This window comes from Heloderma suspectum, chromosome 4 (assembly GCF_057233095.1).
Source record: "Heloderma suspectum isolate Gila_16-S chromosome 4, 16-S_ref, whole genome shotgun sequence".
NCBI lineage: Eukaryota > Metazoa > Chordata > Lepidosauria > Squamata > Helodermatidae > Heloderma > Heloderma suspectum.
In genome coordinates, this window is record NC_139461.1 from 205,305,929 (window position 1) to 205,333,092 (window position 27,164).

Below are 27,164 nucleotides of genomic sequence, written 5' to 3' on the forward strand. Positions count from 1 at the left end.
TGGTAGGGATGTACGAAAGTCACTTACCTTTTCGCAGCTTGGCTTCGCGGTGGGGGGGAGGCGCTTCGCTTTCCCCCCCGAAGTTCAGGCGAAGGGGGGGAGGCTTCCCGCCTCGCTTGGCCGAAATTCAGGCTGGGGGGGAGGCTTCCCGCCTCGCCCGGCCGAAATTCAGACCGGGGAGAAGCGCCCCATCTCCCCGGCTGCGAAACAAAAAGTAAAAAAAAAAAAAAAGACCCCGTGATAGGCTACGTGACGATTTACGTAGCCTATCACGGCTAGATTTCCAAAGTCAGCCGTGATAGGCTACGTAAATCGTCATGTAGCCTATCACGGGTGACTTTGAAAAAAAAAAAAAGCGCGTACGTAAATGGCGGCGGCCCATGGGCGCCGCCATTTGCATTCCTTATTTTGGCACGTCTAGTCTACGTAAAGATTTACGTAGACTACGGCGAAAATAAGGGCAACGCAAATAGCATTCGCTGAAGGTAAGTCAGGTAAGTCCCATCCCGGGGGGGGGCGGGGGGCCGGCGGAGAATTTCCCAACCAACTTCGGGGGGCCGAATGCGTCGGCGCTCGGCCTCCCGAAGATTCGGGGAGAAATTCTCCGCCATCCCTAGTTTGTGGAAGCTCACACGTATGAGCTCAACATATGATACCGAGCTGCTCTCGGATATTCTGAATATACCTACCCAACTTTCCGGACTGCTTCATGCACTCGACAACAGGCTCCAGGCTACCCCATTTATTTCTATATTTCATTTATATCCCACCTTTCCACCAAGGAGCACAAGGCAGGTTACATTGTTCACGCCCCCATTTTATCCTCACAACCACTGTTTGAGGTAGGTTAGGCTGAGAGTTAATGACTGGCCCAAGGTTGCCCACAGAGTTTCATGGCCATGTGGGAATTTGAACCTGAGTCTCCCCAGTCCTAGCCCAGCACTCTGACCACTATGCCACGGTCTCAACAGATTTGTTAGTCTTTAAGATGCTATCGAGCCTTTCTGTTCTTCGCTATAATACACTAACACAGCTACTCTTGCGGGAGGTTTTTCCAGATAATGATAATTTTTGGAAAGGTTGGGCCCTAACCTTACTGGCTTATTGACAGATTATTTTCACATGGTGGCTATTTATTACATCTGTTGTTTAGGGGCAGAAAAGGCAGAACTCATGTCTGTATTGTACCTTTTGGGTCTGGAACAATGGTGCATTTTATATTTCTTTGCTTATTGTTAATACATTATGCTATTTTGGTGTTAAATAACCGCATCCATATAATATAGAATCATAGAATAGTAGGGTTGGAAGGGGCCTACAAGGCCATTGTTAGTATGTCAACCATTTGAGGATCATTTGAGTTGTTTGAAAGTCATCAGTCCTTGGGAGGGAAATAGCATGAAACTTCCTTCACGTTTATCTGTAAACTGGGGCATTTAAAATAATCTCCCTCCCTCACCATCACCTGTATAGTCATTTCTTAAACCATGATCTCTTGCTCCCGCATGCTCTTTTTCAGAACATATTTGCGCCATCTGGCGGCACAGCTCAAAATGGTATTCAGTAGAACTGCAAAATTCTGAACAAGCATCTGTTGTTGCAAAATAATTCTCTGTTTTAAAAACCTTGTGCTCACAACTTTGGACTAGAAAACAAAACAATGGAAAGCATTCGGAAGTATGTCTTAGGAAGAACGCCACGTGGACCCTAACCTTGTTAGTTTATTTCAGCACTTAGACACTTTTTACATATGTCTGGTGCAGGTCGCAGCTTTTTCTCCTATGTTGTGGCTCATATTCATTCCTGTCAGAGCAGATCCACTCATTGTACTAGGCGATATGGCAGCAGTGTGTTTTTTTTTAGAAGTGACCCCATTCTAATTTATTCTTTTTGGTCTTTTAAATAGATTATGGATAATTGGAAATATCATAAGTCAAAAGTGGCCTCATATTGGTTAATAAAACTAGACTCTGCAAAACAGCGAAAGGTGAGTGGTATGTGCTTCTCTCACGGTGTGTAAGCCATTAGAAGCAACACTTTTATAACTCTTAGCTACATACCTCATTTACCTGGTTATGTCCTACCTATGATGAACTCTTTAATTCAGTATGTCCTCAATATCCTTGAAGATCAGTAGGAGGCAGTATGTATTGTGCCCATTTAAAAGGTAGGTTGCCAAGTGCATAGGCTCAGATGAGATGTGAAAGGAAGCCATGCTTTCCAGCTATGAGAATGACCTGTGGTGAGCATCAGGCTTATAGCCTTGCTTCTTCTCCTCTTTTTGCTTTCCATTTTAAAGTAACCACAGTTCCCCAAGGTATCTGAAGTTCGGAAACTCTGGCTTGTTTAAACTCTAGTTGGTGAACAAATGAGAATGTGAAACCATGGTTTTATCCTGGTTTGTTCTCACTAACCAAAGTTCAAAACAACAACAACATGGTTTCTTGTTAAGTTGGAACACAGGTATAGTTTATTTTATTAGACAAAGATATTGATTTAAAGCATACACATAAGGCAGAAGGGGGTGTCACTTGCATGCCAATCATAAGCAGCCTAAGTCTGCTGGGACTAGATTTCGTATTTTGTAGAGTTTATTCCAGCAAGACATTTATTACATTAAGGATGAGCAGCAGATGAGTCCCAAGTCCATCTTCCATCTTGGAAATACCAGTTTTCATCTGTAACACAAAAACATTATTCCGCCTCCCCTGCCCACTCCTCATGGTTCTGTAAATCAATTGAAAACATAGGCGACTGTATTTTAAGTGATCGGGATGGGAACCATATTCAAACCCTGTACTTAAGGGTTCAGATCTCAATTTCTAAGGTAATTTCAATATTTTTGACTTGAACTAGTAAAGATATACACACACATTCTCTGTTGAAAACTATTCTAGAAAACAATGGTTATATTTTATTTTGATGTGAAAGGGTTAACTAAGGAACTGATGTGTGAAAGAATGTTTTGCAAAAACAACTGTCAAACGTCTTACACCCAGCCCAGCCCAAAAGTGAGAGCAGCCCAGCTAAGCACCTTTTCTTTCACTGAATTCTGTCTGCCCACAATGCATGCCCCTGGTACTGGCTTTCTGCAGGCCTGTACCACAGTGTTGCAGTGCGATATGGTCCAGTGGTACATCATCACCACACCACCAATGCACATAGCACTTTACACAGTGATGTAAGCAAATGATAGTTTTCCTGCTCCAAGGAATTGTAATCTAAATGCATGCAGGCATGGAGTGTCACCATCCTCCAAACTAGGGTGTTGAGAGGTCAGAATATTTCAGTGATCATGCTGATTCTGTTTCTCCATCGCTCTGTAGTCCCTCAGAATTGTGCTTCAAACCATCCAATTTATTCCTATGCACAGATGTTCTTAAAATCACCCCAGCCTGTGTTTTCCCTGTAAGTGGTTAAAAAAACAAACACCCACCCTAGCAAGTCTATCTGCTTTCTTCCATTGACATATGTAAGTGGTACTCTGGGCATACTGTCTGGGTCAAGATGATATACTACGTTATTATGAAGAAAAGTGACACTTCTGCAAATGTGGATGTTTTTGTTCAGCTTGCAAAGACATGCCTGTTGATTCAGGGCTGGGGGAGGATATTACCTGAAGGACTGGTGAGCTCTTGACTTCTTTTGGCAGTAGCGGCTGGCTGTTGGCTTCTCTGTCTGTTTAATCTTAACCTCTCTGAGCAGAGTCATTTTTAAGGATGCAGTGAAACAAATGTCTTACCTGTTGACATTGATGCTGTACCTTAAGGTTTTCCAAATGTGACACATCAGTATAAATCTCAACCTGATCTGAAACCCAGTATTTTATATGCTAGAAGGGGCCAAGGTGGTACTTAGAAAGGGAAAAAAGAGCAGGGGGCAGTAGCAGATATATCAGAAATGACGTTTAAAAGATGTTGCTGATCTCAGATTGGAGATAACTGCAGGGATGTGGGTGGCAGGGGATTGGCTCCAGCAGGAGTGGCCTCTCTTCCTGGCACTGGCCAAGTGGCTTTGTTTGGTGTGTGCCACCCCAAACTAAAGACTCAGTTGGCACCAGAAGGAGAGTCTCCTGCTCCCAGTGCTGTCAGAGTCCCTTTATTCATGCAAAGAGAGGCCCGGGGGCGAGGTGATGATGTCAGTGGGTGTGGCCACACCCACTGATGTCATCTGTCCCATGGAGGGCCTGGTGGGAGCGTAATTTGGCTCCCTACCCTAAAACAGTTCCGCGCCCCTGGCATACAATCTAAAACACAGACAAATGTTTTGACTCCATCACTTGCTGATCTATAAAAATAATATTCTGAATAAAGGGAATGCCAGAATCCTTGATGGTAATGCAGCCGTGTTTATTTGAATATACTGAAAATACTTGGTGGTGGTACTTGACTGGCAAGGAGCTATGCAAGGGATATATTGCAAACTTGAATAACTAGAGGAAGATTCTCATGAGGTCCTCTAGGATCGGATGCACAGGTGGTAGTTGTGGGAGCAAACCTCTGGATTTATACATACTCTTTCACTTACATACAGGACCTTTAACATTTTAATCCCGTACGATGGCTGTGCAAGTATGCCCTGCCCTCACAGTCTGTCTGTCATTGAAAGGGGAGACAGATCATTTCAGGATGGTGTTCTTGTGTACCCCTATATTATGTGTGTGGGGGTCATTCACATAAAGGTTCTACATGAAGGTGGGAGAGGATATGCAAGTAATCCGTGAACCTGCCCTTTGAGTTTATGTTACATGATTTTGGATATTAGCTTGACTAGAACCTGCAATGTGAGCTAAATAGGGTTTAAAAAAGTACTGCCAGGAGATTAGACTGATACTTATGTACTTTGTCCTACAATTGTTCTTCCATGTTTCAAAGCAAAATATGTGTTCTCTTTGCAGCCTATGAAAGAAGGTAGGAATCACGATACAAAATATGATTGCAAAAATGGTGAACTGGTTTTTGTCCATATAAACCTAAATTCTAAAGCATTGTGTATAAAACTACCTGTGGTGTCTAGGCTTGATCTATGTAAGGAGTTAAGAAATACTCATTTGCAACCCCTTTTTGCTGTGTATATGGCTTCCTAAATAAGCTGTTCTTGAAATCAGTATTTAGTTTAATTCATACACAATTAGCCTTAAAGACACAAAATGGTCCCTGCAATCATCTTATGCTTATAGCTTCACATTCTGATGTTGAGTGGAAGCTGTCGGGCCAGCGTTTAGCCTATGAACCTCTAACCCTCATTTACAGAAGATTGGAATTGATAAGTTAATTGCAACAAGAAGTGAGTCAGTGACTTGTAGTCAACACTGAAATGAATTTGAATAAAGTAGTCTCACTATGCTAAGGCAGAGAGAGTTGGTTTCATGTGAACAGTTTTAATTTCTCTTCCAAGTATCTGTATATATCCACAGGGCTGATTTCTATGTCAAAGTAGCCACAAGGCTCTTTAAAGCGTCTGCCTCATGTCACTTAGTCATAGAAATCAGCCCTTCAGGTATTACATTAACAGTGTTGTAAATAACACAGTATGCACCAAGAAGGTAGAAATACCTTGCATGGTAGAGTTTTGAATTTTCTTTAAACACACCAGCAAGGATGACAAATTAGAGCTTTTGTAAGAATGGTTATAGCCCCCTGTTTTCGTACAGCACTTTCCCACTTCTGTTGTAGGCCTTATTTAAGATGCCCTCTTAATCCTACTTTCCTTTAATGCAATAGATCAGTGGCTCCCTGCAAACCAAATGTATAAGTCTCTCTCAAAATTGGCCTCCATGTGTGACGATGCATTGGTAACGTGTTCAGAAGTTAGGGAGAACTCTGGGTGCACAGTGTACTTGGCAGCACTAGCCTGTAGTTTAATCCAGGGGTGCACAAGCTGTTTTGGACTCCAATATATCTCCACTCCCATAAGTCCCAGCCAGCACAGCCAGTGATCCGGGATTATGAGAGTTGTAGGCCAAAACATCTGGAGGGCACCAGGTTGCCTACCCCTGGATCAATTCAACTTCATTGGACGCTGTTTTTGATGGAAAGGCAGTATAGAAGTTTTGAAAATAAGTAAGCAGATAGCGCCTGTCTGTAAAAAGCAATTAAATAAAAACAAAAAGCAGGAATTGCAGCATATATTGCCCAAGCAGGTTGAGCCTGGCTTCCACCTTTGCTTGAAATGCCAATTACAGGCATATTTACTAATTAGCCAAATGAACACAGATTCACTTGATTTTTTTGCCCCTCTTCTATTTGACACGCAAATGTTGAAAAATTGCTCTGAAGAGTGGCGGGTGGAGTTGGCCTCATGACATTACAGGGTTTTAGACCATCAGTGCTGGGCTTAGCTGTTTTCAGCTGCAAACAGGAAGAATGGGTTTCCCTTGAACTCAATATTTAGGGGAAAATGGTACATTTCAACAGAACATAGTAAGTGGGCTCACAGCTAAATTTATACAAGTCTTGAAGCACCTTAGCAGTAATGACTAATATCCAGAAAGTTAGTTCTAGAACATACTTCAGAGAAAACGTGCTCAAAATTTGTTGAAATCTTTGTATCTTATGAGTACCCCTTCCTTATCCTCAAAAATTCTTTTATTATTCCCTTTGTAAAGGGGTGAGAATAAAGTCTTGCTATAATATGTACCAACATGCCAAACTGTATAATCAACCATATTGTCTTTGATGTATTTCTTCTTAGATGCTTACTGACGCATTGTTTTTCAAGTTCTTTTTTGAAAGTATTCCTTATTTGGCTTTTTGTTTTGCTTTTTGCTTATATACTTTTCTAGGTTTTAGACATTGTGAAAGCAAGCGTTCGTGCCGTTCTGCAACGTATCTGGAGAGTTTCAGATGTTGAATGTTTACATTTGTACCGACTTTTTAACCGTGTGTTTAATCGCCTGCTATGGAGCCATGGCCAGGGGCTGTGGAACTGTTTCTGCAATTCAGGGTAAGAGTATCTAGAGGCTCTTGTGGTTTTCCTCGACTAAAAATACAGTTCTTTATTTCTGTTGCTGCTGTGGGTTTGTTGTTGTTTATTCATTCAGTTGCTTCCGACTCTTTGTGACTTCATGGACCAGCCCATGCCAGAGCTTCCTGTCGGCCGTCACCATCCCCAGGTCCCCCAAGGTCGAGTCCGTCACCTCCAGAATATCATCCATCCACCTTGCCCTTGGTCGGCCCCTCTTCCTTTTGCCTTCCACTTTCCCTAGCATCAGCATCTTCTCCAGGGTAGCCTGTCTTCTCATGATGTGGCCAAACGAAAGGACTTCAGTTTTGCCTTTAATATCCTTCCCTCAAGTGAGCAGTCTGGCTTTATTTCCTGGAGTATGGACTGGTTTGATCTTCTTGCAGTCCAAGGCACTCTCAGAATTTTCCTCCAGCACCACAGTTCAAAAGCGTGTATCTTCCTGTGGGTTTATCCTTTTCCAATTTAGTACTGGTAATACTGTTTACTAACCTAAGGTTTCTCAGGATATTCTTCTCCACATTCCTAGTACTAGGATGACGATGGCTTCAGTAGCTTTTGATAAAGATGGTCTTGCTTGAATTCATAAGCATCCTCCTTCTCTTTGAAGGATAGAATTGAAATCAGAAAGACTGGCACAGTTTGCTACTTTGCTGCCATATTTTTGCATCCTTCTAGACCAACCTTCCCTAACTTGGGGCCCTCCTGATATTTTGAACGATGACTCCCATCATCTTAACCATTGGCCATGATGACTGGGGTTGATGGGAATTGTAGTCTGAACCATCTGGGGCGGGGGCATCAGATTGGGGAAGGCTATTGTAGAAGGTTGTCTAGATTCTGGAGATACTGGAACTTCCTCTCTCCCCCGCCCACCCCTCCAGCATGTATGCCTCTAAAGCTGTTTGGTATTTTGACCAAGAAGTCTTTAACTTCTAGCATGATATTCAAGGCCTGGTTTAAGTGTTTGTTATCATTCCACCCTTCTTCCAAGACCCTCATGGTTCCCTTCCTTTATTCTCACCAGAAGCCTGTGAAGTAGGTTGCGCTCAGAGACAGTGACAGGCTGGAAGCAGCCATTATGTGTCTGAGCAAGGATTTAAAGTTGGATTTCCCCAGTCATAGCCCAACACTGTAACCACTTATGCCAGACATAGGTGCTTAATGTACCTTGACATTTAATAGTACAACATAGTAGATAGAGCAGCATTCTTCAACCTAGTGACCTCCAGATGTGGGCAACAAATACCATCAAATACCATCACCTCAGCCTGCATGGTCAGGGATGATGGGAGTTATAGTCCAATATATCAGGAGGGCACCAGGTTGGGATGGCTGAGATAGAATGTTGGGTTTGGGTTAGGGAAGCTCATGTTCAGATCCCTCCTCTGAAGCTCGCTGGACGACCTTGGGAAAACCACTGTTTCTTCATCTGATCTCCCTCTATTGTAAACATAAAATAGGGTACCCCCATATATGCCTCCCTGAGCTCGTTGGAAGATGGCTGGGAAAGAAATGTCATGAAAATGTTCTTTAGGTTTTGTAAAAACAAAAAAAACAAAAAACACATCATCTCCTTATTGTAGTTGGGCTTAATCTACACATCACCTTTGTGGAATCATTACTGCTTCCCCATGGTGGACTCCCATGCAGCATTGGTACCATATAGAAGTTAATCATAGAATCACAGAGTCATGGAATAGTAGGGTTGGGAGGGGCCTATAAGACTATCGAGTCCAAACCCCTGCTCAATGCAGGAATCCAAGTCAGAGCATCCCTGACAGATGGCTGTCCAGCCTCGTCTTGAATGCCTCCAGTTTGGGAGACCCCACTACCTCCCTAGGGAATTGGTTCCATTGTCGTATTACTCTAATAGTCAGGAAGTTTTTCCTGATGTTCAGCCGGAATCTGGCTTCTTGTAACTTGAGCCCATTATTCCGTGTCCTGAGCTCTGGGATGACCGAGAAGAGATCCTGGCCTTCCGCTCTGTGACAACCTTTCAAGTACTTGAAGAGCGCTATCATATCTCCCCTCAGTCTTCTCTTCTCAAGGCTAAACATGCCCAGTTCTTGCAGTCTCTTTTCACAGGGCTTTGTTTCCAGTCCCCTGATCATCTTTGTTGCCCTCCTCTGAACCCTCTCCAGCTTGTCTGCATCCTTCTTCAAGTGCGGTGCCCAGAACTGGACACAGTACTCCAAATGAGGCCTATCCAGTGCTGAGTAGAGGGAAACTAGTACTTCCCGGGATTTGGAAGCTATGCTTCTTTTGATGCAGCCCAAAATAACATTTGCTTTTTTGCAGCCACATCACATTGTCGGCTCATATTCAGCTTGTGATCGACAACAATTCCAAGGTTCTTCTCGCTTGTAGTGTTGTTGAAACAAGTATCCCCCATCTTGTAACTGTGCATTTGATTTCTTTTTCCTAGGTGCAGAACTTGGCATTTCTCCCTATTAAATTTCATGCTGTTATTTTCTGCCCAGCACTCCAGTCTATCAAGATCACTTTGAATTTTGTTTCTGTCTTCCAGAGTATTAGCTATCCCGCCCAATTTTGTGTCATCTGCAAATTTGATCAGCATTCGCTGCACCTCCTCCTCCAAGTCATTAATAAAAAAGTTGAAGAGCACTGGGCCCAGGACTGAGCCCTGTGGTACCCCGCATGTTACCTCTCCCCAGTTTGAGAAGATCCCATTGATAGGCACTCTTTGAGTCCGATTCTGTAGCCAACTGTGGATCCACCTGATTGTTGTTTCATCTAGCCCACTTTAGCTAGTTTGCTCATCAGGAGATCATGGGGCACTTTGTCGAAAGCTTTGCTGAAGTCCACAGTTATGTCCACAGCATTCCCACAGTCCACAAGGGAGGTGACCTGATCAAAAAATGAGATCAGATTTGTCTGGCAGGATTTGTTCTTGACAAATCCATGTTGGCTTCGAGGAATCACTGCATTGTTTTCAGGGATTGATGTCAGACTGACTGGTCTGTAGTTCCCAGGTTCCTCCTTTTTGCCCTTTTTGAAGATAGGGACAACATTAGCCCTCCTCCAGTCATCTGGCATTTCCCCCGTCCTCCATGATTTCTCAAAGAGAATAGACAGTGGTTCTGAGAGTTCTTCTGCCAGTTTCTTTATGACTCTAGGATGCAGTTTATCTGGCCCTGGAGATCTGAACTCATTAAAAGTAATTAGGTGTTCCTTGACCATTTGCCTATGGAGCTCAAGCTGCAATCCTGCCCCTTCAGCCTGTATTTCGCCTTTGCCGGGGGTGGGGTGTCATAGACCCCCTTTCGGGAGAAGACTGAGCCAAAGTAGGAATTGAGCACTTCTACCTTTTCTTTGTCATCTGTTATCATTTTGCCATCCTTATTTAATAGCTGAACCATCATTTCTTTCCTCTGTCTTTTACTATGCATGTATCTGAAGAAAGTCTTTTTGTTGCTTTTAGCATCCCTCGCTAACCTCAGCTTGTTCTCATCTTTAGCCTTCCTGTTGCCATTCCTGCAATTCTGTGCTACCTGCCTGTACTCTTCCTTTGTTGCTTGTCCTTCTTCCCACTTCCTGTATGTGTGCTTTTTTGCTTTCAGGTCATCTCTTAGCTTTTTGTGAAGCCACATTGGCTTCTTCTTTTGTCTTCCACCTTTTTTTCTTGTTAGAATTGTTTGTAATTGTGCCTTGAGAATTTCCTTTTTAAAAAATTCCCACCCATCTTGGACTCCTTTTCTCGTTAGAGTTGCTTGCCATGGGACCTTACTGATCATTGTTCTGAGTTTATTAAAATCAGCTTTCCTAAAATCCAGGGTATGCATTTGGCTACACTTGGCTTTTGCTTCCTTTAGAACCAAGAACTCAAGTATAACATGGTTGCTTTCCCCCAGAGTTCCTGTAACTGCTACTTGATCCACTAAGTCATCTCTGTTGGTTAGGATCAAGTCAAGGATAGCCAATCCTCTAGTTCCTTCCTCTACTTGCTGTAGGAGGGAGTTATCCGCCACACAAGTCAGGAATTTCTTGGAGGGGCCATGTTTTGCAGGATTTGTCTCCCAACAAATACCAGGGAAATTGAAGTCCCCCATTACTACTACATCATGCTTCCTTGAAACACTGGCAATTTGCTTTTCAAAAGTTTCATCCTCATCTTCTCCTTGATTGGGTGGCCGGTAGTAGACTCTGACCACCAGGTTCCTTTTATTCTTTGCTGCATATATTTTAACCCAGATGCTCTCGATGGGGCTACCAAGCTCATCCCCCTGTATCTCTGTGCAGAGATATGTATTTTTAACAGATATTGCAACCCCACTTTCCTTTCTGTTCCTCCTGTTCTTTTTGAACAAGCTATATCCTTCAATTGCTGTATTCCAGTCATGAGAGTCATGCTACCAAGTTTCAGTTACACCTATCAAGTCATAATTTCCCTCCTGTATTAAGAGTTCACGTTCGTTCTGTTTGCTTCCCATACTATGGGCATTAGTATATAGACATTGAAGTTCCATAATATGTGATTTATATGGAACACATCACCCTTTTTCAGGGCCACTGACACTGTTATAGGAAGTAGTCACTGGATCCAGGCAAGCTACATGATGTGGAACTTTTTTTTTTTACATGTTACTAGTGTGATGTGCAGTTGACCTTGGAGGAATCCTCAACCCACACCATAAAGGTAATATGTAAATTGAGCCCTATGATATTTTCACAAGTGATGCTAATAATGTCTTTTTGCTTCTGTCATTCCTGAATATTTTTAGTATGTGTGTGGGAGAGAGACAGAGAGTGTACAGAAGAGCCATTTTTCTGTAAACATCAAATGCTCATTCTGATCACTCACTGTTACTTTTTGGTGTAACTTACAGATGCAGGAAATGAAATCACTTTCCTTAGCATCATTTGCGACAGTATCCTTAGAGTTGCTTATACATCTGGATCTGCTGTGTTGCTTAGCTTAGTCAAACACTGGCACTATGTGGTGGGTGAATGTTTTTTTTAAGGAGCTGGACCTCAGCATAGCAACAGGGCTCTCTCTCTCTCTTCAGTCTTTTGACAAAGACCAAAGAGATTTTGCTGCTGTGATCATGCCATATATATATATATATATATGTTCAGTCGTGTCCGACTCTTCGTGACCCCATGGACCATAGCATGCCAGGCCTTCCTGTCCTGCTCTCTCTCCCGGAGTGTGCTCAAGTCCATATTCATTGCATCGGTGATGCTATCTAGCCATCTCATCCTCTGCCGTCCCCTTCTCCTTTTGCCTTCAGTCTTTCCCAGCATCAGGGTCTTTTCCAGGGAGTTTTCTCTTCGCATTAGGTGGCCAAAATATTGGAGCTTCAGCTTCAGTATCTGTCCTTCCAATGAGTAGTCAGGGTTGATTTCCTTTAGGATGGACTGATTTGACCTCCCTGCAGTCCAGGGGACCCATAAGAGTCTTCTCCAGCACCACAGTTTGAAAGCATCAATTCTTCGGCGCTCAGCCTTCCTTATAGTCCAGCTCTCACAGCCATACGTTACTACTGGGAAAACCATAGCTTTGATTATACGAACCTTTGTCGGCAAGGTGATGTCTCTGCTTCTTACTATGCTGTCTAGGTTTCCCATAGCTTTCCCCCCAAGGAGCAAGCGTCTTTTAATTTCATGGCTACAGTCACCATCTGCGGTGATCTTTGAGCCCAAGAAAATAAAATCTGTCACTGCTTCCATTTCTTCCCCTTCCATATGCCAGGAAGTGATGGGCCAGATGCCATGATCTTCGTTTTTTTAATGTTGAGTTTCAAACCAGCTTTTGCACTCTCCTCTTTCACCCTCAAGAAGAGGCTCTTGAGATCCTCTTCGTTTTCTGCCATTAGGGTGGTATCATCTGCGTATCTGAGGTTGTTGATAATTCTCTTAATTCCGACCTGTGATTCATCCAACCCGGCGTTTCTCATGATGTACTCTGCATATAAGTTAAATAACCAGGGCCACAGTACCCCCATCTGGTACCCCCATCTCTTTCAGAATTTGCCACAGTTTGTTGTGATCCACACAATCAAAGGCTTTAGCATAGTCAATGAAGCAGAAATAGACATTTTTCTGGAATCCTCTTGCTTTCTCCATGATCCAGCAAAAGTTGGCGATTTGATCTCTAGTTCCTCTGCCTCTTCGAAACCCCGCTTGTACTTCCGGTAGTTCTCAGATCGCATACTGCTGAAGCCTAGCTTGTAGGATTTTGAACATAACCTTGCTGGCATGTGAAATGAGCGCAATTGTACGGTAGTTTGAACACTCTTTGGCGTTGCCCTTCTTTGGAATTGGAATGTAAACTGACCTTTTCCAGTCTTGTGGCCACTGTTGAGTGTTCCAAATTTGTTGGCATATTGAGTGCAGCACTTTAACAGCATCATCTTTTAGGATCTTAAATAGCTCAGCTGGAATACTGTCATCTCCGCTAGCTTTGTTGTTAGTAATGCTTCCTAAGGCCCACTTGACTTCACTCTCTAGGATGTCCGGCTCAAGTTCAGTGACCGCACTATCATGGCTATCAGGGACATTCAGATCTTTCCTGTGTAGTTCTTCTGTGTATTCTTTCCACCTCTTCTTAATCTCATCTGCTTCTGTTAGGTCCCTGCCTTCTTTGCCCTTTATCATGCCCGTCTTTGCACAAAACGTTCCCTTGAGATCTCCAATTTTCTTGAAGAGATCTCTAGTCTTTCCCATTCTGTTGTTTTCCTCGATTTCTTTGCATTGTTCATTTAAGAAGGCCTTCTTGTCTCTCCTTGCTATTCTCTGGAACTCTGTATTCAGTTGGATATATCTTCCCCTTTCTCCCTTGCTTTTCGCTTCCCTTCTTTCCTCAGCTACTTGTAAAGCCTCATCAGACAGCCACTTTGCTTTCTTGCATTTCTTTTTCTTTGGGATGGATTGAGTTGCTGCCTCCTGAACAATGTTACGGACCTCCGTCCATAGTTCCTCAGGCACACTATCAGGTCTAATCCCTGAAATCTATTCCTCACCTCCACTGTACATTCATAAGGGATATGATTGAGGTCATACCTGAATGGTTTAGTGGTTTTCCCTACGTTCTTCAATTTAAGCCGAAATTTTGCAAGAAGGAGCTCATGATTTGAGCCACAGTCAGCTCCAGGTCTTGTTTTTACTGACTGTATAGAGCTTCTCCATCTTTGGCTGCAAAGGATATAATCAATCTGATTTCGATATTGGCCATCTGGTGATGTCCATGTGTAGAGTCGCCTCTTGTGCTGTTGGAAAAGAGTGTTTGCTATGATCAGTGTGTTCTCTTGGCAAAACTCTATTAGCCTTTGTCCTGCTTCATTTTGTACACCAAGGCCATGCTTGCCTGTTATCCCGGTGATTTCTTGACTTCCTACTTTAGCATTCCAATCCCCTATGATGAAGAGGACATCTTTTTTTGGTGTTAGTTCTAGAAGGTGTTGCAGGTCTTCATAGAATCGATCAACCTCAGCTTCTTCGGCTTCAGTGGTTGGGGCATAGACTTGAATTACTGTGATGTTGAATGGTTTGCCTTGGATTCGTACTGAGATCATTCTGTCGTTTTTAAGATTGTACCCCGGTACTGCTTTTCCCATCCTTTTGTTGACTATGAGTGCTACTCCATTTCTTCTAAGGGATTCTTGCCCACAGTAGTAGATATGATGGTCACCTGAATTAAATTCGCCCATGCTTGTCCATTTTAGTTCACTGATTCCCAAGATGTCAATGTTCAATCTTGCCATCTCATGTTTGACCACCTCCAGCTTACCTTGATTCATTGATCTTACATTCCAGGTTCCTAAACAATATTGTTCTTTATATATTGAATTGCTATATGTTTAATGGCAGTAGGTGTTCTTATAGTTTGGTCTGCTGAATATACTAAGCGATGTACAAAACAAATAAATTTAGAAGATGCATACTAGAGAAATGAGCAAACCTCCAATATCCTTAAGCCCTGGGAGAAAATTCATTTTTGCACCCAGATAAAGTAATCAGCCAAAACTTGAGTACAACTAAACCCCATTCATAAAATGTCTCCAATGTAATTTCATGGGGCTGTGCAACTCCTTACCAACCAGGATCCTACTTCTAATACTGCCAGTCCCAATTTCTTAACTAAAAGACAGAAGGGGCTCTTAATTGATGGACAACAACATATCTAACACAAGAATTCATATTTATTGGTACTCCTTTTTGGATGTCACTCTTTTTAAAAAATATGTTGGTTTGTGTATAATTGTATAGAAAAGTGACTCATGTGTATGTATAAATAATCCTGAGGCAGCAGAGTAGAACATCTGATATCCTCTTTAAACATCTGTCTTCTCTGTGTCGTGGAACATCATCATATGCACCTTCAACCCACTATAATTTGGCTCTTCTTTCCTTCGAGAGATAGCCACATGAAATGAAAGCAAAGCCCAGAGCACGATCTCCAAATTGTTCCCCTCCCAGCACCTTTACATTCTTGAGAAAACTAACGTGGAAAGGAGCTTACCACTGACTGTGTTTGGACTGTCTATCTCTGCTTTATAAGCGGAGATATGCATAAACCTTTTGCCCACTGAGGTATCCCCTTCTCTCCTCCCTTTGTGGCATGCAGCAATTAAACCTGGACGTCTCCAATTAACCATAGTTTGTTGCAAACCAGGAAACTGGAAACCATTTCAAACATGATTTAAGATCCTGGCTTGTTCCAAATCTGGTAACCACAGTTTTCCTGTTCAGACAAAATGGGAAACTATGGTTAATTGGAGACTTCTGGGTTTAATCGGTGCATGCTGTGAAGGGACGAGACAAGGGGCTGTGTGCATGGGAAAAAAGCTTGTGTGTATCCTGACTTATCAAGGAGAGGTATGATTGTTTTCCTGAACTGGGCCACTGAATTTAGGATGTGCTGCTTTGTTGTTGTTGTTGTTGTTGTACACTACGACAGGTTTGAAATATGGGAACAGGTTGTACATTACCTTTTGAGAGAGATGGCCAGTGCCATCCCTAAACTTGCCCTGAAACAAAAGGCAGGTGGTGCAGTTCAGGCAAGATTCAAAGCTGTGCTAGATTGCAGATGAATCTACAAAAATTCCTACTAGGACTGTTTGTTCTAGTCTGTTTGAAATGTATAAGGCAGTTCTACAGAACTAAAAACAACAACAGTGTAAGCTAAGTCAGAAAGTACTATTATGTGCCAGTAATTCATCAGTGGCTATAATTGTAGCTTGGGTGGGTGGGACTGGATTGGAAAACTGGCAGCACCATTGGAACTTCATATTTCAGTATGAGTAAGGCTGTCACTTGAATGACTAAAAAAAACACCCACCCCACCTTGAGTTGGCTTTTATTGTTTTATTCTTGTATTAATATTTGGAATTTATGATCCATGTCTGGATCATAATTTGCAGTTTAGAAATGTTTCAAATAAATAAAGTCCTCTAAGTTCAGTGGGAATTACTCTCTGCTAAGTGTGTTTAGGATTGCAGCCAAAGTAGGTATACTGTTTATTGTACCAAGGCATTGGAATTCTGTTGGTAAGAATAGAATGCAAGCTTCAAAACCCCACTTAACCAAACCCACATTGATTCATTTTGTATCTAGTATTCTCTTCTACCATCTGAAGGTTATCCAGTGAAATACATGTTGGATGCTCTTCCTTCGGGACAAACTCAGCAACAGTGATCCATGCCAGACACATTGCTTTTGGGGCATTCATTTTCCAGTAAAATGTTTTTGTTTTGTTTCCCTCATAACTGACATAATAGCTATTCGACTTGAAGTTCTGTATTCTGGTAATGTTTCCCATTTTAGCAATTGGTATGATACTCCATCAGATACTTTAGATGGTTGCTTTGAACCTTGATCAGTGTCTTGCACTGTATTCAAACACCATTTGAAAGGATGAAAGTGAGGCATTTCTGTGCTAAAATGAAACAATTCAGCCATAGAAGCTTTAAGGCACTCACTGAACAACTGGCTCATGGGGCTTTTCAAATACGAAGGTTAACTTATTAATTTGTATTTTAGATTTCCCACCATCTGCTGGTGAAATAGGGTGGACTCTTTACAGTAAACGGACAAGGTCATGCATTATTTCTCTTCCTTCTTCATGGCTGAACTTCTCATGTAGAGCAGTAAAGCTTTTAGATTGCCATTTGTGACAGAAAACATGAGGTCATGTCTGTTTCCATGCCAACAGGAGCTCTTGGGAGACGATATTCAGTAAAAGCACAGAAGCGGTGACTGCTGATCAGCTCCAGTGTTGCCAACGAATAGTTGAGCTTTGTAAACAGTGCCTGTTAGTGGTTTACAAATACTCCGCTGATTCTAGGGGGTCCCTCACTGGAACTAACCCTGACTGGGATGACTCAAGGTATGTGCAATGTTGATTTTGACTTCCTGTAGTCTAACACTAAGAGCAATGCAGGAATGCAGGGATTTGATTATACTACTATACTTTTTTGCAATCTCAAGTTGCGGAACTCACTAAATTAAAAAACAAAAATCAACAGACATTTCATCCCAATCCAGCAGTTTGAATCTAGGAGTTGTTTCCAAGCACATGGCCTAAATTTGTACATGGAGATCCACTAGTAGCTTTCCATTCACTTCATTGATGGAGCTCAGTCATTCTTCCCCCACAGAGTCATGCACATTGTGGAACAGGCCCATTTAATGCATGTGGAAGCCTGTGTGCACAACAGATCAGCATGTGCCTCTAAGGACATACTCATCTCTGAAACAAGACATGCCTGTGTTCCCAAGGGCTGCATAACAAGCAGGACAATAACACCTGTAGTGCTGTAGCTTCTGCCATTTTGAGTTTCTGTGAGCCAGTGTCAAGAGAAGGTTGTCCCTCCCGCTTTCAGTTAAGATAGAACTCAGAGTCATTTTGTAAAAACGGCTGACTTGCATTTGATGATCTAAAGCTTTCAGATAGCAAGGGAAAGTGGACTTTTGGGTTGGTTACAGCACTGAAAATCCCCGCTGCTGCCTATTAATTCCTTCAGTTTCTGGCATGTCTATGGTCTTAGAAGCAGCTTTTTGGTCACTGAGAGAACTTGTGGATGTCTGTGCTTAATTCATGATCAGTGAGAAATGTAAAATTGGCAATATTCTACTCTCTGCAAAATGTAATAATTAAAAGGAAAAAAAGGATTGATCCTCAAAGATTTTAAACCTTGCAAAATGGTTTCAATAAAACATCATTAGCCTGGCCTGATTCTCTGCAGATCATCTCAGTTCCTTAGGGCCAAGGACGTTTTGAGGACCTTTAAGTGATTGTCAGGACAAAGAAGAAAACCCTTCTTCTTCCACATAATGCACAATTAACTTATGGAACTTGCAGCCACAAGATATAGGGATGGCTGTTGGCTTTAAACCAGGACTGGGGAGCCTGTGATGTTCCAGATGTTTTTGGACTACAGTTCCTGTCATCAATGACCATTGGCCATGCTGGGTTGATGGGACTGACCATCTGGAGAGCCACAGGTTCCCCACCCTTGCTTGAAAAGGTTTAAAACGAGATAAGACATATTCCTGGAGGATAGGTCTGTCAATGGCTGAGTGGCCATCCTAGTTAAAAGGAATCTGCAGGCTCAGAGGAAATTTCCCAAAAGCGTCTTGAGCACTGATCTGATCCAGTAGAGCTCTTGCATTCTTACATGCTTACATCCTTTCAGAAAGGAGCAGCATAAGGGTAGGGGACCTACCCCAGCGTGCATCATTTCCTGATTGCCTGTGCAACTGTCACAGAACCACTGTCATAGCTCCCGTCGTCAGTCCCAGCTCCTGCCAACCTAGCAGTTCGAAAGCAAGGAATTGCAAGTAGATAAAAAGGTACCGCCTCGGCGGGAAAGGTGACAGCATTCCGTGCACCTGGGTGTTCAGTCATGCCGGCCACATGACCATGGAAGCGTCTTCGGACAGCGCTGGCTCTTCGGCTTAGAAATGGAGATGAGCACCACCCCCTAGAGTCGGACACGACTGGCTGGGGACACCTTTACCTTATTAGCCAAAATTTAGAAGAACTAGAAAACTGAGAGGGAAGGGGCTGTACATAGAAAACATCACAAAGGGAAAAAAAATCCAAAAGCGTAACTGAGTATGGACTATAATAATAAGGTATTTATTGTGCAGATCTCTAAAATACTTGTGGACTGTAAACATTTATTTATTGTGCAGATCTCTAAATATGCTCTACATGTTTTGAGACTAGGTCTCTTCCTCAGGAACAATTGATCTCTTAGACAATTCTGCTTCTGTTTCTGTTGAACTTTGTCTGTCCTATCAGAAGAGACCTGCTTTCGAACTGTATAGAACATTTTTAGATATCGGCATAATAAATAAATAATCTTACAGTCCACAAGTCTTTAAGAGATTGCACAATAAATACATTATTAGTACAGCCCATATTCAGTGGTGCTTTTGGATTTTTCCCTTTTAAAATTTAAAAGAGTGCCACTGTTCTGAAGCACTACTGTCTGTCTTGCTTGAGAGGAGGGGGTTATGAGCCCCAGACAGCTGTCCTGCAACTTCCAGAACTGGGTGTGGTACATTTGGCCTCCTGGCTACAGTCTTTGCTGATTCATAGAGTGCTTTCACCACATGAGAGAGCTTGCTGATACAACCCCCTAGTCCTGGTTATGTCTTTGAACATTTGGGACGACGTTTTTCATTTATTTAGCATGTGCACTGTTTGTCCTTGGTGGCATGTGTGTGTGAGAGAGACTTTGAAAGATAAAAAGGCAGGCTATACTATCAAAACAGTAATTCTAAAGTAGGGATATATGAGGATTTCCATTCAGTTCACAAAACACTCAAAAATGCCTGAGCGTGAACAAGAGTGCATGTTTCTGAAAATGTTCACAAATTCCCAACCTTGCATTTGTGTTCGGAAAATGTGTGCTTTTAAAAATGCATGGTTTAAAAATGTGCACTTTTCATGTTTGAAATGCACACTTTTCCCATTCGAATGAACCAAAAGAACAGGTCGCACATAGAATGGGGGTGAGCTGAACCAAGCTTTGAAGTGACGTTCAGAGAATTTCAGCAAGCTTGAACATCCCTGGTTCTCCTAACTCCACTCTAAAGCACAAGGTGAAAAGCAAAGATTAGAGCATAATACATGCCCAAATAACCATGAGGTAACCAGCATCACCTAAAATGAACAAATAAGCAAAGAAAATCAGTTCCTTCAGCAATTCAAACAAGTTAGCTTAAAATGAAATCTCTCTATTTGCCTCAAGAAAGATAACAATGATGAGAAATTGATGAGTCTCTTTTGGAATGAGAATTCCATGATGTTGTGGATCATCTGCAATAAATCCACTCATTGACTTTCTCTCAGTGATTATGCTTTCTCTGAAAGCCCCCACCCTTAATTTCCAGTCTTGTAGCATTATTACTTACTTATTTCTTCATGTATTTAATTTGCATCCTGCCTTTCTGCCCCAAAATGGTGCTCAAGATAGCTAACAATAAAATAAAGATTAAAAACAGAATCTTAATTAAAGCATAACATAAAAATAAATACATTAAAAACACAATAATAAAAGAAATAAACAGTACCCAGCAATTACCCCCTCCCCGCTCCTCTTCAGCAACAGACCAGCATATATGCTAAAGGCCTGACGGAATAAAAACATTTCTGCCAATCGGTGGAAAGAAAACAGAGAGAGGACCAACCTAGCCTCCCTGGGCAAGGTGTTGCAGAGCCTGGGACAAGGCCGTCTCTCATGTCCCCATCAAATGTGCCTCTGATGGTGGCGGGACCAAGTGAAGGACCTCCCTTGAAGGTTTTCCTTCTCACTTCCATGGTGGCAGCTAATAACCAGTATTGAGTCATGAGCAATTCCTTTGGAAATAACTTGAATAGCCTTTCCTTGACTTTTGGATCTTAATACTGGAATGTATAATATGCCTGCCAGATCGCTCTTCTGCTCTGGATGTTTTAAAAAAAAAAATGGATTTTTTTTTTAAAAATGTAAATACTAAGGGCAGTATCCAACAGTGCATTGAGCAGGGGGTTGGACTCGATGGCCTTGTAGGCCCCTTCCAACCCTACTATTCTATGATTCTATTCTATGATTCTAGTGTCGTTCCACAAGCTCAAATAGTGCTAGTGGAGGTCCAGCAAATCTTTGCTTTGAACATTACGCTTGCGCATCATGCTTACATAACCACTTGTACAAGCAGTTTTGCAACCACTTGCACACCTGTGCTTGTGCAAACATAACTACCAGGATGATACAGTTGGATACTGCCCCAAGTTTCTCTTTAACAACTAGGTTAACATAAAATCTGGATATAAAGCATGTTAGCTGTACAGTTAATCTCTAAACTGAATTAACACTTCTCCCAGATACTTTGAGTTAAAGGAGGTTTTTCTGTGGAAATGAAAAAACAATCTTCTCAAACACGAGTATTTATACTCTACCTGATAAAAATAAAGTGTTCTAGTCTGCCCAGTAACCTTGCTTCAATCTATCAGTCAAGGGCATTTCATTTTTGTTTGCTGCTTTGTTTTTGTGAGGGGAGGTTGGACCAAGACAAAGTAAAGTAGAACAGAGTAAAACTGGAAAGCAAAGGAAAAGATAAAAATTGTCTGGTGTGCATTTTCCTGTATTCCCATGGAACGTATTTCTGAGCTGACATGTATGCGATTGCACTTAATACTGTCATGGGGGCCAGTCATAAGAAAGCCCCTTAATGGGAATATTTTAAAGACTGTGGGTAGTATCCCATGGTGGCACGGTGTTAGTGCTAATGACACTGCAGTAGTGTAAATCAATGCTAGCACAATGTCATTAAAGCCAGTGTGGTGTAGTGTTAAAGTATTGGACTGGGACTTGGGAGACTTGGGTTCTAGTTCCCACTTCTCCATCAAGCTCACTGGGTGACTTTGGGCCAGTCACTGACTCTCAGCATAGTCTACTCACAGGGTTGTTGTGAGGATAAAATGGAGAGGATGAGAACCATGTAAGCCACCCTGGGTTCCTTGCAAGAGGAAAAAAGGCAGGATATAAATATACTGCATAATAAATAAATAAATTCGCCCCTGTTAGTGCAAAGCCAAAAAAGTGGTGATTTGGCAGCAGAGTGGTTTAGTGGTTAAGAGTGTTGGACTGGGATTCAGGAAATCCAGGTTTCAAGTCCCCCTTGGCCACGAAGCTCATTGGGTGACATAGGGTCAGTCACTGACTCTCGGCCTAACTACCTCCCAGGGTTGTTGTGGGGATAAAATGGAGAGAAACAGGATGATCTAAGCTGCCTTGTGTTTCTTAGAGGAAAAAAGGTGCAAAATAAATGTGTTAATAAATAAATTTAGCAATAGTGCTGTGCCAGCATTGGATACTACCATAAAAAAGGGATGCATGCAAAATATATCAAAAGACAATACAGACAAAGAGATGCAAAGCCTGCTTGTAAAAAATGAAGCTGTGTAAATAGTACACTATTTAGGGTAGGATCCTATGCATGTTTAGACAGAAATAAGTGCTACAGCTCTCAGCATTCCCCAGGAAGCATGTAAAATTGACATCGCTGTAAACTAACATGGTCTATTGGGCAGATCTGCACCATTGTGCAGGAAATAGGTTTCAATAGGGAACTTGATTTAAATCAATGTTTTTCCTCCCCTTGCTGATTGAATTTAATTCACCTTGATTTAAATCAACCCACCCCAACACTTGAAATTTAGGAGGTTTTTGTGAAAGTTCACATTGCTCTTTACTTTGTATACTTTTGAATCCAGATTCACTGCTATCGATTAACCTGTGTTGGTGGAAATGAAAGCTTTGTGCAGGCACAGGGTCTGCTTTCTTTTTGAGTGGCCTTCCCGATGTGTGCAGATACACAGGTAACACACATCTCTGCAGTGTCTGAAGGGCTGGACTTGAAAACGTGGCATTGGCCCCTTCTCTGGTGTGCAGCTATACTTAGCCTACACTTCGTACAGAGTCTAATGCTGCTGCTCCACTTATGCAACTGACATCGTTTATGCTAGCGCTACATCAGTTGCATGAGCAGAGCAGCAGTGTTGGATATTACCCTTTGTGTGTAATCCAGTTCTGTTATTCCAGTTCATGGCGTCGTCTCATTTATTCTGCAGGAGTTCTCCATTACTCTCTTTGTTAAGGCAATTGACATTCTTCCTTCAAAGATGCTTCCCAACTGGGTGTTATTTACAGAGTACATGAACCCTCCTGTTGCCCTGCCTGAGATGAATAATGAAAACATTTAATGAAACTAAAGAAGTTCAGACTTCTTCCTAAGGAATTCCGTTCTGTCTTTCTCAGATGAATGTGTGCATTTTTGGAGAACTCTTTCCCCTACTATTCTTGAGTCATTTCTGCTGAGGGCCATCTCACACGCTAGCAGTGGCAAATTTGCCACTGAACGTACATACATCCAGTAGGGAACTGTAGCCATAGCTTCTTGGTGGGTTTATCAATATCATATACCTTTGCTGCATGTGCACTCACAGTTTACACTCACAGTTTAGGCATAAAGCGTCTGAGGTTGTACACTTAAAGAATGTAATGTGTGAAGTGGCCGTTAAGACTGCAGCCTTCTTTGAGCATAGGCAGTGAGTCTCTTCCCGCACTTCAGCCTCACCCAGTAACCACAAATCAGGTCCCACCTCAGAATATGGTGGCTGTGTCAAAATGGAGCTATACAAGTGTTACTGATGTAAAAGGAAGACGTCTGTGACATCTGAAAGTATAGCGCACCAGTGATTTGTGACTTAAAAGCATTGAAATGGGGAGTTACTGTGTATCTTATGCTACCCAAGACTTTTGCCCTGGCTATTTGGGGAGCCTTTAGAACAGAAACTGCCATTTTAATTCCTATAGGTAACTTTTACCTTTGATTCCTTTGAGATTGCATCTCTATTTGCTAAATAGGATTACTGAATGCAGAGTACAAATCCAAAAACCCTTTAAAGCTAAATCGAGTACTTTAGGATCGTTTGAGGCAATAGTTGTTGGACTAGTTCCTTGGTAGCTGAAGCTTGCTTGTTGTTTTATCACGTTAGTATTTCCACCAGTGTGACATACATTAATGCCAGCTGGAGGAAAGAAGTGTTTGGTAGGGCAGAGATAACTCTGCCACAGCAAAACAAAACATGTGCACTATTAATATATTATCACAGTGGAGTGGTAATCATCAGCTATGATCAAATATTGTTCTTGCCTTTATTGATTTATGTTACAGATAATTATTTTAATGGGAATTATGTGATCAGATTGAACAAATTAGTCTTATGCTCTACAACATAACCATTGTTGATTGACAGAAACCATGAGAATATGCCTCTTGTTTATTTCTACCTGATGAAATCCCATGAAGAAGGCTTCTTCACTTGTTAGGACAGTGATATTTCTTAAAAACAACCTTCTTTTTATAAAGAGTTCCTTTCCCCACTCCACCCCCTTTGTCACAACTCAAAATTCCTTCCTAACCCAGCCACATCAGAATAATAGGGTTTTTCTATTTGGCTGTCAAGGTATTTAATGGTATCTGAATGCACCCTTAGGCACTAACTCTGCCATTTTACACACTTCATTGAATTTGGTCTGGTAGGAAGGAAACCCTAAATGTACACAACATCCCACTAGAACAGGTCTTTGTTTGCAGTAAATTCATGAGAAGCCTCTGGTAGCAACGGCCTAACTTCATCATACGCTCTCATGGCATTTCTTACTAATGTTGTAGGATTAATCATCATGACTGTTCCAGAGTTTCCCCAGTATTCATTCATCAGTCGGGTTCCATACAATGATGTAACACTTTCTAAACTGTGTGCTCTATTATGTGCAGTAGTTGTAATCAATTCTAGCATAATGCATTGCTCGTCACGCAGCCTCCACTTAGTGTAGGTGTTATTTTTATGTACTTTTAGAGTATTTATCTCATAACTGCAAGTAATTATGGTACATCAGTAATGGGAAATAGATTAAACAGTGATTATTAGACAATCCATGATAAATTATTGTTTGTAGGATTTTATTCAAGTTCTACTTCTGCTAATATTGCCTGCTTTTTAAGCAAATAAATCAGAGAGTCATTGATGAATGGCAAATTAGCAGTTTGCTAAAATCATGATAATGAGGTGGTGGTTATGTCACAACTTAATTAAAAAAAACCCTCAGCCTGGTTTAGTTTAATATACCAACATTTGTTAATGGTGTTTCTGGGTTAGGGTTTATGTAGGCAATAATTTATTTGTTGACTCATGGAAGGTTTTGCCCCCTTAATTCTATGTCCTCCCTTGCCCTGATCCTGTTCTAGCAGCAGCAGAAGCCTGCTTGCCCCTTTAAAAAAAGGTATGAGAGAAAACAGAGGGTACATGGTTTTGAGTTGGAAGGGCTTTTAGTTCCACCCCCTTTCTAAAATTGCTCATGTGATGCAGTGGATGTATGGTTGCTTTTAGAACTTGAAAAGTAGTATCAAAACTGTGCAGGCATGTGGTGGGGATGCAGGTGGAGAGTTGTATGTCCTAAGTGACATCAGATGCTACCCAGTCAATGTGCATAAAAGTGGCACTACCACCTTGCATACCTGAAGGACAGTAGCAATGGGTACACCACCCGGGAGATAAAAAATGTATTTTCCCCCAAACCAGAAATCATAGTTTCTGGGAGAAGATGAATTCCACATGGGAGAGATATTACCTGGAGGGAATATCTCTGGATTCACTTTAACAAAAATGATTAGAAGTGCATGATAGATTCCCCAAAGCTAAGCATCTCTACAAGCCCTTAGTGCTGAAGCTAGCAAGTTTGACAAGCATTTCCAGAATACATTTCAGGTGGGCAACATAGCACTGTATGAGCCTCAAAATTCACACATCATGATTTCATCTTTGCATGTTTGGTAACACTGCCTCTTCCCACATAGTAGTTATTAGGTATGGATTGGCCCCAAATGGCACTGTTACAGGGCCGACTTGCTATTTGTGTGTATTCTACCAGCATGAACAAGGGCAAAGTGCTGGACAAGTCAACTGGGGGAACCATCTCCCACCTTCTCTTCTCCAAAGGGAAATCACTTACACTTGGTGCCTTCACTTGTCTCCCTAATTTCTTCTTGATCCTCTCAAGTCTGATTCATGCTCATCCTGGTCAAGTGAAAGATCATCAGCGTCAGGATGGGCAATTTGTAGTTGTCCAAATGTTTTGGCCTACATCTTTCATCAGCCCTAGCCAGCATAGCCAATAGTGAAAAATGATGGGAGTTGTAGGTTAAACCATCACGAGGGCTACAAGTTGCTGATCCCTGATCTACATGTTGAGAAGTAGCATGTTGCACAGTCCTTTTGGTATTGTACCACTTTGAATGCAGGTGGATGGAATGCCCCTTTGAATGCCCCCCTCCCATATTTAAAACTCCTTACATAGAGGAACTTAGTATGTCAGGGAGAAGTCTAAGTTAGTATCATTTTTCCTGACAGGCTAGCCCTCTATGCACTGGGAGCTTTGTGAAACATGAGATTCCTTCTCTCTATCCCCACATTAGCTTTGAGGATTTTAAGTAAAACTGTTATAAATTCACCCATGTTGTTATGGAGACAAAATTTGACTAAATGCAAGTTATGTCAAGAGTGGACATAACCATGCATTTGCAAATACTTACAATCATAAACATAGCAAACACCTCTTGGAACTTTTAAATGCAGTTTTCAAATGGAAAGCAACAAATGCAGAATTTGGGGCACATTCCAGAGAAAGGTAGGCATGCCAGAGTCCCATTGAAACCCATGGAATTTTAGCATTTAACTGTAACCTTAAACCCTGTTGACTGGGGGCTTTTTCACATGATGTCTCCTAGAGAACCAGAGTGATATAGGTGGGAGTGGTCATGTTCCCACATAGTAATAAGCCAGGAATCCTGATGTGGAGAACTGCTGGGGCCTGCCACCCCCATCCAGGCTCCAGCCCCACTAGAATCGGCTGAAGCAGGACAGCCATGGACAGACACAGCCCAAACTGATATCCTGGAAGGCCATCAGTCCTCTGCACCCTGTGCTGATAGCCTTGATGAGCTTCAGCAGGGAGTGGGTGGAGATAGCGTGGGGTGGACAGACAGGACAGAGAAAAGGAATAATTGGTGGAAGGCAGGAGAGCTGGAGGGAAGGGAATGGGGCAGGTCAAAGTATGGGAGACGAAGGCCAGAAGGAGGAGGAGGAAACATGAAATGGAGGCCAGTAGAAGGAGAAG

General features: G+C 42.1%; 1 protein-coding gene across 1 annotated transcript in view; it reads left to right on the forward strand.

Annotated features, from left to right (window-relative positions):
- TTLL7 (tubulin tyrosine ligase like 7) overlaps window positions 1-27,164 on the forward strand; it is a 93,933-nt gene that overhangs the window by 63,944 nt on the left and 2,825 nt on the right. Inside the window, exons 18-20 of the mRNA XM_084848228.1 lie at window positions 1,907-1,987; window positions 6,785-6,945; window positions 17,141-17,314. Of these exons, the coding sequence (XP_084704354.1) occupies window positions 1,907-1,987; window positions 6,785-6,945; window positions 17,141-17,314 (416 nt within the window). The remainder of the gene's footprint in view (window positions 1-1,906; window positions 1,988-6,784; window positions 6,946-17,140; window positions 17,315-27,164) is intronic.